This window comes from Centruroides sculpturatus, unplaced genomic scaffold (assembly GCF_000671375.1).
Source record: "Centruroides sculpturatus isolate CEXI.00-Female unplaced genomic scaffold, Cexi_2.0 scaffold40, whole genome shotgun sequence".
Classification (NCBI taxonomy): domain Eukaryota; kingdom Metazoa; phylum Arthropoda; class Arachnida; order Scorpiones; family Buthidae; genus Centruroides; species Centruroides sculpturatus.
Genome location: NW_019384602.1, coordinates 1,154,824 through 1,172,858, shown reverse-complemented (window position 1 = coordinate 1,172,858; position 18,035 = coordinate 1,154,824). Strand labels below are relative to the sequence as shown.

Below are 18,035 nucleotides of genomic sequence, written 5' to 3'. Positions count from 1 at the left end.
CTTGTGTCGTGACAAGATTGGTCGAATGCAGACCAATAGCAGATATTGCACAAACTGTTGAGTTTAAACGAGAAGCAGAACTACTAAAAATCATTTATTATTTAACGGCCATAAAAATTATATTTATATTAATGATATCTCCAAAGTTCAGCAAATTTTTCGCAGAAAAATAACTTATCAGGAAACACATGCCCACTGTTCGATGCACCGCTCCGCGATGAAAACAACCTTAAGCAATGGCGTCGTCGAACAGTGCACACTTGGTAAGTAATCCTACAATTTTTTGTTTATAGCATAGTTTATATGGATTATTCCCAAAAAATTATACGTTTTGGAAATGTTAAGTCAAATTAGTCTAGAATCAATTAATTTTATGGAAGAAAACCTTTCAAACAGCCATAGTCCCTAAACTGCATACATGCCAGGCTGTGATTGGATCATGTATTTAAGTGACTCGTACAACATGGAATTCATAAAACACGGAACATATCTACCGTGTTATAGGGGTCTACTGTATAATGGAAGTACAGATAAAAGTACTTTTTTCAGTTGATTATTTTGAGATAAATAAGCAAAGCTTTCTTAGTTATGTTTTTACTCTTAGTGCTAGCTAGCTTAGCTACCTGCAGATTTAAATGCAGGTGTTATTTTCCAACAGCCATATATAATACTGTGGCTTGCAACTTTTGTTACCTTAACATGGCATATGCTGTCAATTACACTCGATATTTTGGAAAATTGTTGGAGCAAAAGCACTTGTGTTGTGTGCAAAAAATTTTTACACACAAAACAAGTATGACTGTAGGGTCAGTGCCTCTTTGACACTGCGTCAGGATGTGACACCACCAAGTCGGGACTCAGAAATTATGACAGAGAGTTCTTATGTCATGCGAGCGGTCATGTGTAAGCGGTTGGATTGGGAATAGAAATGAGGAGAGAGAAACGAGGAAGTGATTCACCTGGATTCCAGATTAATAAACAATAACAATTTTATTAAAAATAAATTGCCAGGATGAATTCACAAGAAGAAAAAATATATTTCCTATAGGACTATACGTATAATTGAGTCCGTCTTCATTTGTCCTTTCACACACTTGGCAGAGGCAATAACAAGTTTACGGCGATACCGACCTTTTATTTGAGGCTACATGTTCGCCGTCCAATGTAAATGAGTTAAAAAGTCCTCTAGCGGTGGCCAGTACTATTATTAAATAAATAAATACATTAAAAATAAATTGCCAGGACGAATTCACAAGAAGAGAAAATATATTTCCTTTAGGACTATACATATAATTGAGTCCGTCTTCATTTGTCCTTTCACACGCTTGGCACGGACTCAATTATATGTATAGTCCTAAAGGAAATATATTTTTTCTTCTTGTGAATTTGTCCTGGCAATTTATTTTTAATGTATTTATTTATTTAATAATAGTACTGGCCACTGCTAGAGGACTTTTTAACTCATTTACATTGGACGGCGAACATGTAGCCTCAAATAAAAGGTCGGTATCGCCGGAAATTTGTTATTGCCTCTGCCAAGCATGTGAAAGGACAAATGAAGACGGACTCAATTATATGTATAGTCCTAAAGGAAATATATTTTCTCTTCTTGTGAATTCGTCCTGGCAATTTATTTTTAATGTATTTATGTATCAATTATATATATAGTCCTAAAGGAAATATATTTTTTCTCCTTTAATAACAATTTTATTTTAATGGGCAGGGGTACACGATATACAATCATAGATATCTTGGATTAATATATATTACTTAGGCTATCGAATCTAACTGTCACGAGAGAGAGAGTTTACAGGATATTCGTGTGTGGATAAATACCTTGTAGAGAAATTGAGGATTGATGATTTTGATGACTTAATTGCACTGACGGGTTTTTCAGGTGTTCGATGGACGGTTCTTGATATTTGGATCGTTCGGGTAACAGGAGCGTCTTTGGAGGGAGGTATCTGACTTGTGGAGAGTAAATCAAAGAACTCGGGCATGTAAGATATCTGTATGGTGATGTCAACAGATGCACAGTATTTGATCACACTTATAAACTCCAGAGAAGGTGAACGTTGGAAGATGACTGACTCGATTTGTCATCCCTCATCCCTCTCCCTTGTTATTAGGGCTCCTCTTGGGTTTTTCCATAAGGTCAGGAGCTTGTTGTTAAGGGTCTGGTATCCAATACTTGAAATTTATCGAAAGTTCTGGATGACAAACTAATGACTAGATGGCTCATCCTCAACAAAGAACCAAGTCCGTGGGAAATAATTTTTATGGATTTTAACCTAGCTTTTGATAAAATTATTGAAGTTTAAAATAACACTTTATTGAGGGTCCCTTCGTCCCTCACACAAGTGTTTATTCGCAGGAATGTCTGAGGATATGGCATTTTAATGTCTATGTTACTCATGAAACAGAGTGGAAAGTGGCAAACTGAAAAATTTTCCACTTTGTTTCTGCTTGAAACAAAGCTTTAATGAGGCTATCACAAGCAAATTTTCAGCTCATAAACAAGTTTTCTGGTTTGTAAGTTGAAATTTGTGTTAAATGTACAACATTGAAAATTACGTTAGTGCATGTAGGACTGTTTCAATAGTTGTATTTTTTTCTGTTTTATTTTTAATCATGCTTGGATATGTAGTAATAATGATATGTAGATACAAGAGAAAAATTGCACAACAATTATAATCAGAGGGCATGCTTCAATGCAAGCAATCCAAAATGTTTGAAATGATACCATGAAACTACTAGCTGCCTTAGAAAAATATGATGTTCTATTAGTAATATGCCAAATGACTGCCAGATTAAATTGGGCTATTTCTCTATTATTATTTTTAATTAATTTCTAAATAATTTGTTACTAGAGGTAGGCATTAGATGCAATCTCTTATTAAACAAAGAAATAGCCCAATTTAATCTGGCATTTGTTTGACATATTACTAATATATATTGAGTTTCGGGATGTTTGTAGATGTTCTGCTAGCTACCTTGCACCAAAGTTGTGAGAAAGATTCCATAGAAGCTGTAGAAAAACATCTGGGATGTTTTAGATCTATCTTCAGTAAACAAGAGCAAGAACTGGCAATCTTCTGACAATAAGAAGTTGGTTGTTTGGCTTGGCCATCATTTCTTTTTCCCGTTTGTCTGGCATTATGGGCCTTGGAGGCCATTATCTGCAGTCACAATCCTTCTCCATCTTGTTCAGTCTATAGTCTGACTCTGCCAATCTTTGATTCTGAGGTCTTGAAGATCTTCAGTGACCCCATCTATCCACCTTTCCCTGGGATGGCCTCATGGCCTCTTCCCTTTCCCCTCATAGTGGAGCCCTCATGACACTGTTGCTATTATAGGAAGCCTTACAACATGGCCCAGCCACTGTAATCTTCTGGCCTTAATAACCTGTGTGATCATGGGCTTGTCATAGGTTGTCTGCAGTTCCTAGTTTGTTCTTTTCCATATTGGTTCTCCATTGACCATAATACTGTTATGCCCCAATAGACCTAGGTCTGTTAGGCGAGGTCATAAGGTCAAGGCACAGACACATTAAATTAAGGACTTTACAATTATGGTGGAATTTAAGTAATAAGATTTAATCATAAATATATACAAAAAACATTAATCTATTTAAACAACATGAGAAGAACATAAATCCATTTAAATTTACAGGATAGGGAACACATACACTATAAGAGCGAAAGGATTGAAGATATTGCTTCTCCTTTAACAAAATACACAATAATCAACATACAGACAAAAATAATGGTTTTTTTGGAGGTTCTTCGATGTTTCCTGTTTTAATATCTTCTACTTATTTCGTGAACAACGGGTGTATTCTCTACGATGGATTCAGATTCCGTTCTCTTCATTCGAAAGTTCACATGTGTCAGTCCCTTTCTTCTTACACCACGTGGTCTGTTCTCACCTCTGAAGAAGCAGGAGCCGAAAAAAAGTCCTCTTTCGGACAGGAGTCCCAATATTTATACTTCCTGCCATTGAGTATGACGTGAATTACACGTGATGTTAGTCGCTGACCAATCAACAAGAGCGACGGGTCCCACCCGTTCACAATCCGGTATCATAAAATAAAACGGAATTTTACAATAAAACCCGATATGGCACACGACATATATACATAAAATAAACAGAATAAACTATATGTAGTGCTTATGCACTACAATACCATTATCATCATAGTCTTCCACAGGTCCAAAGATTTTCCTTAGTATTTTGTTTTCAAATCTCTGTCGTTGTAGTATGGCTAATGAAAATAGAATGTTTTTTAAAAGTTCGAACTGATTACGAATATAAATTTTAATGTAATGTATTTGAATCATGTAATCAGTTTGAACTTTTAAAAATCAGTCTATTTTTGTTAGCTGTTTGTTCAATAACATATATACCTGAGGATGTCTATTTCACATAGATGAAAACATTTGTAAATTTTCCTTTTTTCTTGTTATTTGCTGGTATTGGTTTTATGAGTGATATATATATGTTCCTTCTACTTTGTCATTGGCCACGTTTCACATCTATACAGAATCGCAGGTCTAATCAGTGACTCATATGCAGTTAGCTTTGTCCTTTTACTAAGGAGTCTGCTTTTTAGTATGTTTGTGAGTCTGAAGTAGATTTTGTTTCCCTTTAGTGAGTCCCTATCTCTTTCTTGATGTCATTATTTCTGTTTATGTCAGTCCCTAAGTACTTGAAGGATTCCGTAGTGTTGAATGTTATATTGTCTATGGTTAAACATTCTTTGTGGGATTCTTCCCTTTTAGAAATAACCATGTATTTAGTCTTCTCTTCATTGATGATCAGACTCATGCTCTTGGCAGCTGTTACTAATTTTGATGTTAATCTCGTCACATCCCCTTGAAATTCTCCAATTATGACAATATTATCTGCATATGCTAGTAGTGACAGTTTGTTTCTTGAGTCATTTTCCTTTTTATTGTCTACCTCCTAGGCCATTCTGACAACTTTTTCTAGAGTGATGCTAAAGAGAAGAGGAGACAGGACATTTCGCTGTTTCAGTCCCGTTTTGCTCTGGAAGCTATCTGACCTTGTGGCTCTGGTTTTTACTGTATACCACACCTCATTCATGCAAATTTCTGCAATTCTGGAGAGTTTGTCTGCTATCTCAAATTCCTTCATGGCCTTCCACACTGCCTGTGGATGCTGTCGTATGCCTTTTTAAAATCAATAAACGGCAGGTGTGTGTCAACATTGTATTCCCAGTTCTTCTCAAAAACCTGTCAATGTGAAGATTTGATCAGTTGTGGCTCTATTTTTTTGAAAACCAGTTTGATATTCACCCACAATTCCCTCCATGTATGGAGTCAATCTCCTCATAACTAGAGATGACAGGATCTTGTATGTCACCCAGAGTAGGGAGATCCCTCTGTAGTTTTTACATTTCATTTTATCTCCTTTCTTATGGATGGGATTATGTCTGCTTCCTTCCATTCCATTGGCATTCTTTCCTGTCTCCAGATCTGCAGAATCAGACTATGGATTGTCTTTGCAAGCTGCTGCCCACCATATTTGATGAGCTTGAGTTTGATATTATCAGTCCATGCAGCTTTGTGATTATGGAGATTTTATATGATAACCTGAACTTCACTCTGAGTAGGTTCTTTAACTTCTGGTTGGACAGTGTGTTTTGGGAGAAATGTAGCTGGAGTCATGGAGCTTGACCATCACTGATATTTCAAAATGCTGAGAGAAGTGGGATTGCAGATACAGGTAAGTTCAACAAGGCTGTAGGGCTGGCAGGAATGGATTGATTGTATGGTTTCCTGAATAGACATCCACATATCAGTCTGAGACAATCAGAAAATGTATCAACTGCTTGGGCAATGAAGAAGTTCAATAGGCCTTCTGTATCCAAATATTTTGATCTGTTGGAAGAATTGATGGCTAAGTACCATTTTCCACCTAGATGTAACTATAATTGTGATGAGACAAGTATCAGCAGTTCCAAATAAGCTGTCTAGTTCTGTGAAGGTCCAAAACTCTTTTGTTTTAGAACAGTATCACCCCTCTAATAAACCTTGTGATTAGGGGAAAAGGGGAAAAGGGAAAAAGGGGGCCTTCTGCGGTCGATGACCGAGACGATCTCCTCGAAAAAATCGTTAGTATATCAATAAAAGAAATCTCCTTCATTTGTTTAAAGGTAATTCTATAGACATCAATATCAACAAGACGGGAATAAGAGATGTTTCCTATCCCCTCTTTGGTTGCATGTGACACGTGGTTTGGTTACAGCAATAAATCGCCTCATTCGTAGTCAAACGTGACGTTTAATATAAACAATATCTAGATTGTTGATCAGTTTACAGAAATTATTGTCAGCTGAATGTTAATTTATGAATGAGAGCTGTCAAACCTATAGAAATTTATATTATAAAATCATATCTTCTAGACACTGATATCAATAAATTAAACAAACTCCTCTGTGCCAGTGGTCAGCACTGGAGAAGATTTAATGAAAGCTTTCATTAAATCTTCTCCAAGAAAAGAAGTGCTGGAATATGTAAATTTAATGAAAGCTTTCATTAAATCTACATATTCTAGCACTTCAAAGGGGGCAGCTTTCATTAAATCTACATATTCCAGTGCTTCTTTTTAGTAGATAAAAGCAATATCACCCCAAACGAAGGTATGATGGATGCAAGAAAGACGTCTGAATGTCACCAGTTCCTTTTTAGAAATGATTTGTAATTTTAATTGGATATATATTTTGTGTTTTTAAAAGGACTTTTTAAACTTCTGGCAACAAGTAGCCTAAAAGGAAAGGTCTGTTGCCAAGAATGTGTATTGTCTGGAACACGGAAATAATAAATGGTGGTCCTTTATTGGGCAGACTGTCTTCAATTTTATTAAAGAGTAAAATCATCATTAAGTCCAACCGTACTGGAAATACACACAATCCCCATTATCCACCACCTCTCAACCTTTAATCACCAAAATTTAATAGCATCAATCCCCAATACACAAACCTCCCTGCAAATTTCAGAAATGTTTGACAAAAAGCACCAAAGTTATCAAAGAGAGTGAACAAAATTGTCCCTCCCCACACAAACATCCATATATACAGAAATTACCCCCAATTTTTTTTTGCATTCTTGATGTTTCAAGATGTCCTAAGTCCAAAAATGTAAAAATCCTGGGAGGTCATGTTTTGACTAGTCACCATTCTTTCCCTCTGTTATATATAACAGCCAGGAAAATAAAAATCTTTAGTTTACTATATGCAAAAAGTTGTAATTCTCCCACTCCATCATTTAGTACAAAAACCCCTTAGTGGCCTGTCTTTCACTGGGCAAAAATGACTTATAACAACAACAAAAACCTACCTCTGCCTTCTAGTTGAGTAACTCGTCGAAGGACATCAGCTAATGTACTTCTTAAACATACAATTTCATCTGCCTGTTCTTGAATTTTCTTTTCTAAATCAATGATCCTATCTTGTAATGATTCACTATCATTATTTAATATTTCACCTTAAAAAAAATAAAATATTTATTAAATTAATTTTTCATTTTAAAATTAAATCATCATAGATTTAATGAATAAAGTGATATAATGAGTGGAAATAAATTCTGATTTGAAAAAAAGCAAAAAAATGTGAACTAATTTATTATAAAATCTAGCCTAATTTATTATAAATTTCTAGCCTAATTTATTATAAAATCTGATAACCTAAACTGACAAGAGATAAACGTAAGATATTTAAAATAATTTTAGTTAGAAAGTAATAATAGTATTTCATAATATTTTTCAAGAATATCTAGTTTATTTATTAAAAAAATCCTTTAATACATATAATAATTCTTCATCTNGGTGGGTAGCTGTGTTGGCAATTAAAGATCAGTGTCCATCAGGGCCTGTTTTTACCATTAGAAATGGTAAAATATTAAAGTATGGATTAGGGCTTCTCCAACTGGCTGTATTTTAATCTAGGAAATCCCACAAATTTCTTAAAAATTCACTTTTTTCTTATTTTGTGTTAAGGTTGAGGAAATTTTGCAAATAGAAAGTATAATTAACTTATAAACTGTCAGAATACATTTGTATTTATTAATTTTAATGCTTATTAGATTTTTTAAATTTTTGCTTGTTATGGCATGTTACAGATTGTCAATAATCAGTATGTAGCCTATTTGTGGTAAGACTCTGAAAATTCTTTATTTGTCAGAACCTGTAATATCTGGAATAATTGCATCAATGCTGTCTTAATTTTTAAACATGCCCAATAGCTTCAATAACTGCATTATGCCAGATTGTGCAAATTGGACCCGGATATAAACGTGTATGAAGTTTTTCTTCATAAACTTGATTATTGAAGCCAAACAAACTGCTGTATTATCAGGCTATAAGCTTGATGTCATCTTAAAGTAGTCAAGGTAGACAAATCAAGAATACTAGATGACAAAATAAGTACTGTAACGCATCTGAAATCTTCCAGGCTACAGGTGAAAAAAATACACATCTGTCTTCTCTTAAATGCATTAAAGATGATTCCACCCACATCAATTGAATCAAAAGGGGCATTCTCGGTAGCAGAACGTCTCATTACTAAAATAAGAACCCCAGATTGAGTGATTGGAGTATTGATTATCTTTGCTTTTTAAAAACTTATAAAAATTTACAATAATATTTTGTATTGTGTTTTATTTAAATAACAAAAATTACCTTCTAACTTAGAAGTTTGATCTAAGTTTATTTTTTCTTTAAATTTTCAATTCAATTCAAAGGCTTTTTTGTTATAAGCAGTTTCCAACAAACTTTAATAAATTTTTTTTATTTGTGAAAATTTCTATATAATTCAAAAGTAATTTTTATACATATTTTACAGAGCCTTATTAATATTATTATTTTGGAGGTTGCATGGATCCTGGAAAACAGTTCACTTTTTTCCCAGAATCCTGAGACAAGCAAAAGACCAGGAAATGAGAAATCCTAGTATGGATGTTCTTATGTTTTCTAATAAAATACAAACAACAATTACTGTTATAATGGTAACTAACATTAATTAAATTGTAAACATCTACATCCAAACAACACTGAGGTGAAATCAACAACATACTTTGAACCTGTTACCGGTGTGAGTTACACGAAGGATAAAGTACTGTACATCACAAATGTTTTCAAACAGCTTCAAGTTCTTCCTCAGGTAATACACAGAATAAATAGAACATGAAGATTTGAAAATTAGATTGAATCCATGTCTCATAAAATTGTTATGTTGGACACGTACATTCATGTGGGTGGGTAGCTGTGTTGGCAATTAAAGATCAGTGTCCATCAGGGCCTGCCAAGCAACTGACAAATTCAGCTCTTCCTTGTGATAGATGCTTGTGGTGGTAAGGCTAGATTTATAAATAGAAATGGCCTACAATCATCTCAGGTGTTCAGGGTAAGGCAAAGTGAGGATGACCCTCGCTTGGTTAAAGGCTGCCTTGATATCAGGATCAATTGCGTAAATAGCAAGGGCTGTGGTATTCCTCGCATGCTGTATGTCTGTGTGGTGTTCACACACTTTATCCTTTGTGTAATTCACACTGGTAAAAATTTCAAGGTACATTGTTGATTAATTAAATTTTTATCAAAAACTGTAGTTGATTTTATTATATTTTAAAATAAAATATTACAACCAATAATATAATATAGTTTATTCTTTTTAAATGTGTTTATTTTTTTCTCTCTCCATTATGTCCAAAAAACAATTAATAACTTTATTTTATAAAAACTGAACTTTTCTTTTAAATGTTTACAGATTATATTTGTATTTTCAATAGAACTATCATTCTTTCTTTAAAAAACTTTTAAAACAATATTAAAAAAAGTTTAACTTTAAAATTTCTTCTGTTCCATAAGTTAAAAAAATTAAATACACAGTAAATATATAAAATTATTACTTTTTAATTTCTATTATTCAACACTATCAGTCAACTTAATTATATCAAATATCTCTACCCTATTTATAGATAAAGATAAGAAACTTTTAAATTTAAAGTACTTTAATTGAACATATAACAAATCAATATTTCTTTCATTGACTATGTAATGCTATTTACTTATACATTTATCTCCATTTTTTCTATCATTTAAATTTTCCATTTTTTATTAACAATAATGAATTCTCTTAATCGCTAGTTCTTATTGAATATATTCTCCATTAAAGCTGTTCTCACCTTTATGGTGTCTGTTTTATAAACTATATACTATTCCTATTGTATTTTCTATATTTTCAACATATATTTTCTATCACTTCAATAATACATCTTATTGTAAAAAATGTATATATTTCCATTATACAGTGGGTGATTGGTTAACAAACATAATTCGTTCCAGGACCGTGTTTGTTATCTGAATTGTTCGTTAACCAATTATCAACTTACCATAGATTTTTGTGGAATTAATTCATTCTGGAGACTCAAAAAAATAAATAAAAATTTTATACTTTCTTACTATGTTTATTTACATGTAATAACAAACTAAAAGCACTATCTCCATTTTTTCATGAATGGCGGCACATCTTTGTTTCTCAGATGTGATTTTCATTATTCCTTTATCTGCTTGAATCTTTTTATATCTTTCTTAGCTAACATTGTATTTACAGTAGAGCTGTTGAAGTCTTCTGCTTATAATATCAGACATCTTCCCACTCTCTACCTTAGCTATTATCTCTTGCTTAGTTTCTATAGTGAACACAGTTTTTGACTCTCCTCTTTTAGGCCCCATATTATCAGTATTTTAAATAAAAAGTTCAGAAAAGCACTTACAAAAATTCAGAGAACAGAAATTAACTAGTGCAAAAAAAGTTATGTGAACCAACTGTGAAAGTCTCATTCCATAAACCATGTATAGATGCCATTAAATTATAGTTTTACAAATGTTAAATGCATTATCACTTCCTGTATTTGTTCTGTTAGGTGTTTGTTGTCCAATTTGTTCACAGTCCGAACTGTTTGTTAACCGATCACCCACTGTATTTAATTAGTTATTGTTAATATAACTGTAACTCAAATTTTTTTTGTTTTATTTCAAACAGTCATTATACATACATTTTATTATTCTTTTTAAAAAATCAAAATTTTTGATATGAGAGTGTAGTCTATGAATATATACAAGTCTGGACACACAGGTATGAAGCTGAAGGAACAAAAATTTTCCAAATGATTAGGAAATTTTTGAACACTATGGCTAGACCTCTCACTCTTCTGATCTTAATATTCTTTACTTCTTCTGGATATGCTAAAGGAGAGGATTTATTCAGTAAAAATCACTGATGTTAATCATCTGAAGCAACTCATCACAAATGGATGTGCTAGCATTGATGGAAATACTGCATTACTGCATTGTCTTCGTGTCAATTTTGCAAAGTGAATCAAAATGTGCATCACTAATGATGGAAACCCATATTGAAAATGTCCTTTGTTAAAAATAAATATACAAATAATGTCTCTATGTAAATTTAAAGTTGATATGAACTTACACAAAAGTTTCTTTCTTTCCTTTTATACCACTCAACACACATAATATTTTATACTTCTCAATAAAAAGAGAGGGAAGTGTTTTACTTGTTAAAACAGCATGTTTTCTAGTTACCATATGAATCATTAACTCTATGGGATAAGTTTTCTATTCTTTTTTAGTTTCTTGATTTAAAAAAAAAAAAAATGGAAGAATTATTTCATGAAATAAAGAATTTTTTTTATTCTGATTATTGTTGTTATGTTATGTAACATTCTTCAATTACAGTGAAACCTCCATTAATAAACACTCCAGAATAATGGTCACCTTTATTTAATGAACCCCCAGACTGTTTAAATAGGACTCTGTAATATTTATCCCTAAATAGCAAACACTCTAAATAATGGATGCTGTTCCATAATCTACCTTGTGAAAACACAAAGTCCTGCCTTCAATATTCTGAAAGAATTAATTATGTATGAAATATTTTAAAACTAAAACAAAGAATCAGTTCAAGTAGTCTTTCAGAGGGCAAATTTTGACCATAGGCATTGAATAAAGACTGGCTTAAAATAGAAATAGGAAGGAGGGAAGGTTGTAAAAAGCCAAACAATACTCTATCTATTAGAAAATACTAATCTTATTAACTTGTCAATCACCATTTATCGTCATACATGTTAATGTTATTAAATTTCTGTTTTATTGTTGGAACTTAAGCTTATGGTACCAAGAAACCATAAACTTTTCTGAAGTTATTCATTCATTCAACAAGAACTGTAGCATAGTAGTAACAGTTTTAAAGTTAAGACAACAGCATTTATTTGGTTAAAATTCAAAGACTGTGTTATGAAGGCCATTTGCCGACCACTTTAAAGTGTAGGAAGATACAGTTTTCTCGCATTAATGATGTAATTTATGATCTTAACAGCTTTATGGAAACTAAAGTAATTTTTAATACATCATTTATTACAAAAAGCAAAAATGTTTGAAAAATTACACCTATTTGATAACTACAAAGTAAACAATTCACTATATTGATTTTTATTAGTAGCTTAGATCATAAATACAAGAATACCAAATACATTTCTTACCCCTTGAAGTAGCTAACAAATTGTCTTCATAACTCAACATTCAAACTCTCATTGCTTAAACTGACCTTTGTCCACCGTTCTGCTCATAATAACAGTTTCATTTTTCTTTTTTGTTACTTCTGCTCAGGTCATTTTTGATAAATTAATAATTAATCAACGTTTACATTTTGTTGTAATTTTTATGTTCCATTTAATTAAAGTATTCTACACAATCTGTTTGCTATTTAGAATTCAATCAAGATGTGATTTTTACAGCTTGAAAGATAGATACATATTGTATATATATTTTAATTATATATACTATGTATTTTGCTATATTTTTATTTTTAATATGCAGTACTAATAATAATATTTTTAAAATGTTTTATATCATTATCAATGACATAAATAATTAACTTAGATAAAACTAACCAATCTTACATTATAAGACATATTATTTTACATTATCGATGACTAATCATTGCAATAGTAATCTTCATTAGATGAGGAACTACATATTTCAAATATGTGATGAACAATTTGTAAATGATGATAAATCACATAGTTCTTAAGCATTAAATAGGCTATTTAGTTTCCTGTTTATAAATTTTTATTGATTTTAACTTTTACAAATAAAATGTAATTGTGTTGTTTTTTAATATACATATATAAAAATTTATCCCATTCACAAATTATTGATTTTATTATCATTGTTTTTTACAATTATTCTATTCAGAGACACACAAAAAACATAATTTATATTTTAAAGAAATCCGAAATAGGCTGAATCTGAAATTATCATTACAAAATTAATACTTAAGATTTTAATCACAGCAATCTAAATGTCAAATTTCTAATCATTTCATAGGCCTGTTCATCAAAACAATGCTACTTAAATATTCGACAAACATTTATTTTTAATTTTAATAAATTATTCCCCTATTTCTTGTTTTATATAAACGAAATTTTGCAAAAAATAAAAAACTAAATTTTAGCATAGCCAGGTCTAAATATATTATCCCAAACTAATTTTATCTTCCACGGTAAAGACACATTTTTTGGATATTTGAACGTGTTCCAAATTCATACATTGAAAATTAATAAATAAGTTAATAATTTAAGTTTTACATTTTCAAAAAATGTCCTGCATTAAACGATTTCTGTAAATATAAAATACATTATTATTATTATTATTATGTTCATAATTGATATTGTTTAACAAGTCATGCTCTCTACATTTAAATGTGAAATGACAGTTAATTAAACTGATTTTTTAATACATCAGTTTTAATCTTTCCCTGACAGGCTTCTGTTTACAACTTGAAAAGACCGTATATTTGTATGGCTGTCAAATCTATATATATAAAATATTCATAATTTTATTAATTTCACGAATATTAATATATTACACAGTAAAATAGATATATAAAATATCCGAACTCCGAATAAAATGTTAACAGCCTTATAGCATATTGTTTATTAATTTTATATTAAATGTAAAAAATCAAATTTCAAAAGAACCAATGATAAGTACAGATTAATTAATATTACTACTATAATATTTTTAAATTTAAGTAAATGAATGAGTTTTTATTTAATATTTAATTATTACAATTAATCCTATTCACTCGTTTCTCTTACCATCCTCCATTTTGTCTTCGCGCGAACAGCGCCATCTACACGATTGCATCCCGGTTGGAGATTTAAAAGAGCAGACGACATCGTGGGACTGACGACTTTAGGCTTAGTTAAAGCTTAGCTTAATATATGTTTTACGATTTAATTTAAAGTAAGTAATTTATAATTATAAAGAAATATAAATATATTTGCAAGAAAGAACAATTTCGTTTTGTTTATTATAATATATAAAAATGGTATTCGTTATAGACATTAGATTGTTGCAAATGAATGGCCGATTTTTACTTCTGACTTTTAATGTTTATTAATTTAATTAAAATTGTCTCTGCCAATATTAATACACTTTTTCCAATGCAATAGAAATCATGAGAATGAGAAGCCAAAAAATCATTAAAGGACCTTTTGTGTCCTCTTCCTTGAAGACTTTCCTTGCAAAAAAGTGACCAAATGTAAAGAAAAAAGGCGATTGTTGGCAAAAAGTCTGAAGAATAAGATGGATGAGGAAGAATTTCATTTGAATACTTTTGTTTTTGTGGCGAATAATTAAAACTGCAGACCTCTAAATGATGATCGTCTTTCTTGCTGAGTTCGTGTGGCACCCATTTGTTGAGTTTCTTGACTTTCCCTAATGTGTTTAGATGTGAAGAAATGGATGAATAACACCCAGTATGTTCAATTTTCTGGACAGTCGGGCGATGTTCCGATTTGATGATGCTCTTCAAAATTTTTGTCGATGACAGATAGTGCGTCTTCGAGGCAAATTTTTGAGATTTGTATTCCCAGAATGAAATTTTTTGAACCGATGCTTGGTGGTCTGCTCACTCACAGAACCTTTACCCAAAGTTTTATTGATATTTCAGGTTGCTTCAGCTGCATTATGTCCCTGCTTATACTTGTATAAGAAAATTATTATATTTTTTTTTATTTTCATGCCGACAGAAAAAGTACTCTTAAACATGCTGAACTTGCAGTACGAGGGTGCTTCAAAAAGTTCATGGAAAAAGTCCGTAACTAAAAATTGTTTGGAAGGATTTTGATTTTAATACACCTGAACATTCTTGTACTAACATGTTATAACATGTTCAAACATGAACTGAACCCTTAAATGCAGGTAAGAACAGCGCCGCCAGTTGAAAGTCAGGCATCATTCAAGCAACATGGAATCCAACAAAATCGAGACCAGAACAAACATAAAGTTCATGGTGAAACTTGGTTGGAAGAATAAGCAAATCATTGATGCTCTGGAACAAGTTTATGGTGATAATGCCCCAAAGAAGTCAACAACCTACAAATGGATAAGTCACTTCAGAAATGGAAAAACCAAGGTTGAAGATGAGCCACGCTGTGGCAGGCCAACATCATCAGAGTGTGAGGAAAACATTGATGCTGTCCGTGACTTGATAGAAAAGGATAGACGAATAACCACTGAATCGGTAGCAGATACACTTAACATCTCTGTGGGTTCTGCATACAAAATTCTTGTGGAGAGTTTGGGACTAAGCAAGCTTTCCGCTGGATGGGTCCCAAGGCTGTTGCGCCCAGATCAGCAGCAAACAAGGGCAGATCTTTCAATGGAAATTTTGAACAAGTGGGATGGAGACTCTGAAGCTTTTCTGCAAAGAATTGTGACAGGGGATGAAACATGGCTCTACCAGTACGATCCCCAGGACATAATTCAATCAAAGCAATGGCTGCCTCGGGGTGGAAGTGGACCAATCAAAGCAAAATCTGAACGTTCAAGAGGAAAGGTCATGGCCACTATCTTCTGGGATGCAGAGGGGATTTTGCTAGTTGACTTCCTCGAGAACAAGAAGACAATTACATCTGCTTATTATGAAGGCATTTTGAGAAAACTGTCCAAAAGAATCTCGGAAAAACGCCCTGGAAAGCTGCATAAACGTGTCCTCTTCCACCATGACAATGCACCTGCTCACAGGGCTCATCAAACAAGAGCTGTGCTACGTGAATTTCGATGGGAAATCATTTGACATCCCCCTTACAGCCCTGATTTAGCCCCATCCGACTTCTTTTTGTTTCCAAAGTTGAAAAAATCATTGAAAGGCAACAATTTTCCGTCAGTTGAAGATGTAAAGAGAGCTGCTCTGACATGGTTCAGATCACAAGACCCTCACTTCTACTCAGATGGACTTAAAGACTGGTATCAACGTTTGCAGAAGTGTATCGACCTTAACGGAGCCTATGTTGAAAAATAAACATCATAACTGAAATAGTTTTTTCATACTATCCTTTTTCCACAAACTTTTTGAAGCTCCCTCATATAAATGAGATTACATTTTCAAATTCACATATTCCATTTGCAAACATACAGCACTGTTCACATGGAAAAAAGTTGAACTACAAGGTTGGGAAGTTTAAATTTTAAAAAATGGCCATTTCATTTGCAATGACATAATATGTATAATAAATATCATTTTTTATATCAACATATATCCAGTATATTATGGGTATAAACTATAAGTAGCTAACTCTAAATTTTGTAGTTTTGCAATAATAGAGTATTCCTATTATATTCAACATGTTCTATTTAGGACCATAAGCAGATATGTAAAATTTCAGACAATTACATAAAATAGCAAATTTTCAAATCTTGTTTTCTGAAAATTGCTGTTTAACAGTTGGCTGCTTATAGTTCTATACCCATGATCTGTTGATATACGAGTAAACAGATTTAATTTCTATTCGTTCAAGACCTTTTGGCAAATATTTCATTTGCAATATCATCATTCTTTACTATAGCTTTTCTTCTCAATGCAGGTTGGATATTGGTTCTTCAAACCCATGTTTAAAATTACCACCAATTTCTTCCATCACATCATGATTGTTCATGCAAAAATTGTAAAGAATGCATGTATGCTCCCCTAATTGTTTTTACTATTAAAGTCTATCTGGTACATATCCAGAAATTTTAAATGCCTAAGTTTTCCTAAAAGATATGCAAATATACACTCAATTTAACACTATACATAAAACCAATATCCAGCAAGAATTACAAAAATCTATAAAAGCAAACATTTTCACCAGTGTTAAATGATCATTGTCAGGCTAAAAGACCTTTGGAGTTTTAATGCAGCTGTTAAAACAATTCAAAACAAAGAATTTCTCAGAATTGTGATTGCTGTCCATGTGCTAAAAAGAGGGTAACATAAGAGAAAGAGGGGAGAGGCCATTTTGCATTAACAGCTGCATTCAAACTCCAAAGGCTTTTTAGCCTGACAATGACTGTGTAATACAGGTGAAACATTTGCTTTTGTAGATTTTTTTAGTTGCTGCTGGATATTGGTTTTTTTGTATAGTGCTTAATTACATATACCCAGTTTGAGTCATTGAATTCACTCAATTATCTTTCTGCATGTAGAAAAATTTTTTTTATAAGGTAATATTGCACAGAAGTAGCATTTCCATTATCTCTGTATAGTGTTAACAGATGTTCACACAAAAGATAGGAATGATCACCTAAAATGTGATCATCATTTGGAAATCCTTTACCTGTGCTTATTTTTTCATATAATGATGATTACAAAAATACATGCATCATGAATTGAACCAGCTTCATCTATGTAGCAATGTATGAATGCTATTTTTTTCATTACATATACTGCTTGTAGGATAACAAAATATGTATTTCTGTTGAAATAAAAAGTGATTTTTAATAGCAGTATGTTTACCATTTATATAGCCTACAACACCAGGTTTAAGTTTTCTCATTTTGCTTTAAATGCCAAGAGATTATTTTATCATTTTGATTTAATAACAATAATGTATTGATGATGCTTTAGAACACCAATGTTAAGAACACTGGTGTTCTAAAGTAGTGTTTCCCAG

At 32.1% G+C, this 18,035-nt stretch overlaps 1 protein-coding gene across 1 annotated transcript in view; it reads right to left on the bottom strand.

Moving 5' to 3' along the window:
* Positions 1-14,219, bottom strand: part of LOC111625070 (echinoderm microtubule-associated protein-like 2) — a 104,372-nt gene extending 90,153 nt beyond the window's left edge. Inside the window, exons 1-2 of the mRNA XM_023368101.1 lie at positions 14,196-14,219; positions 7,362-7,508 (exon numbers count right to left, since the gene is read on the bottom strand). Coding sequence (XP_023223869.1) covers positions 7,362-7,508; positions 14,196-14,205 — 157 coding nt within the window. The 5' untranslated portion in view covers positions 14,206-14,219. The remainder of the gene's footprint in view (positions 1-7,361; positions 7,509-14,195) is intronic.
* Positions 14,220-18,035: the final 3,816 nt, after the last annotated feature.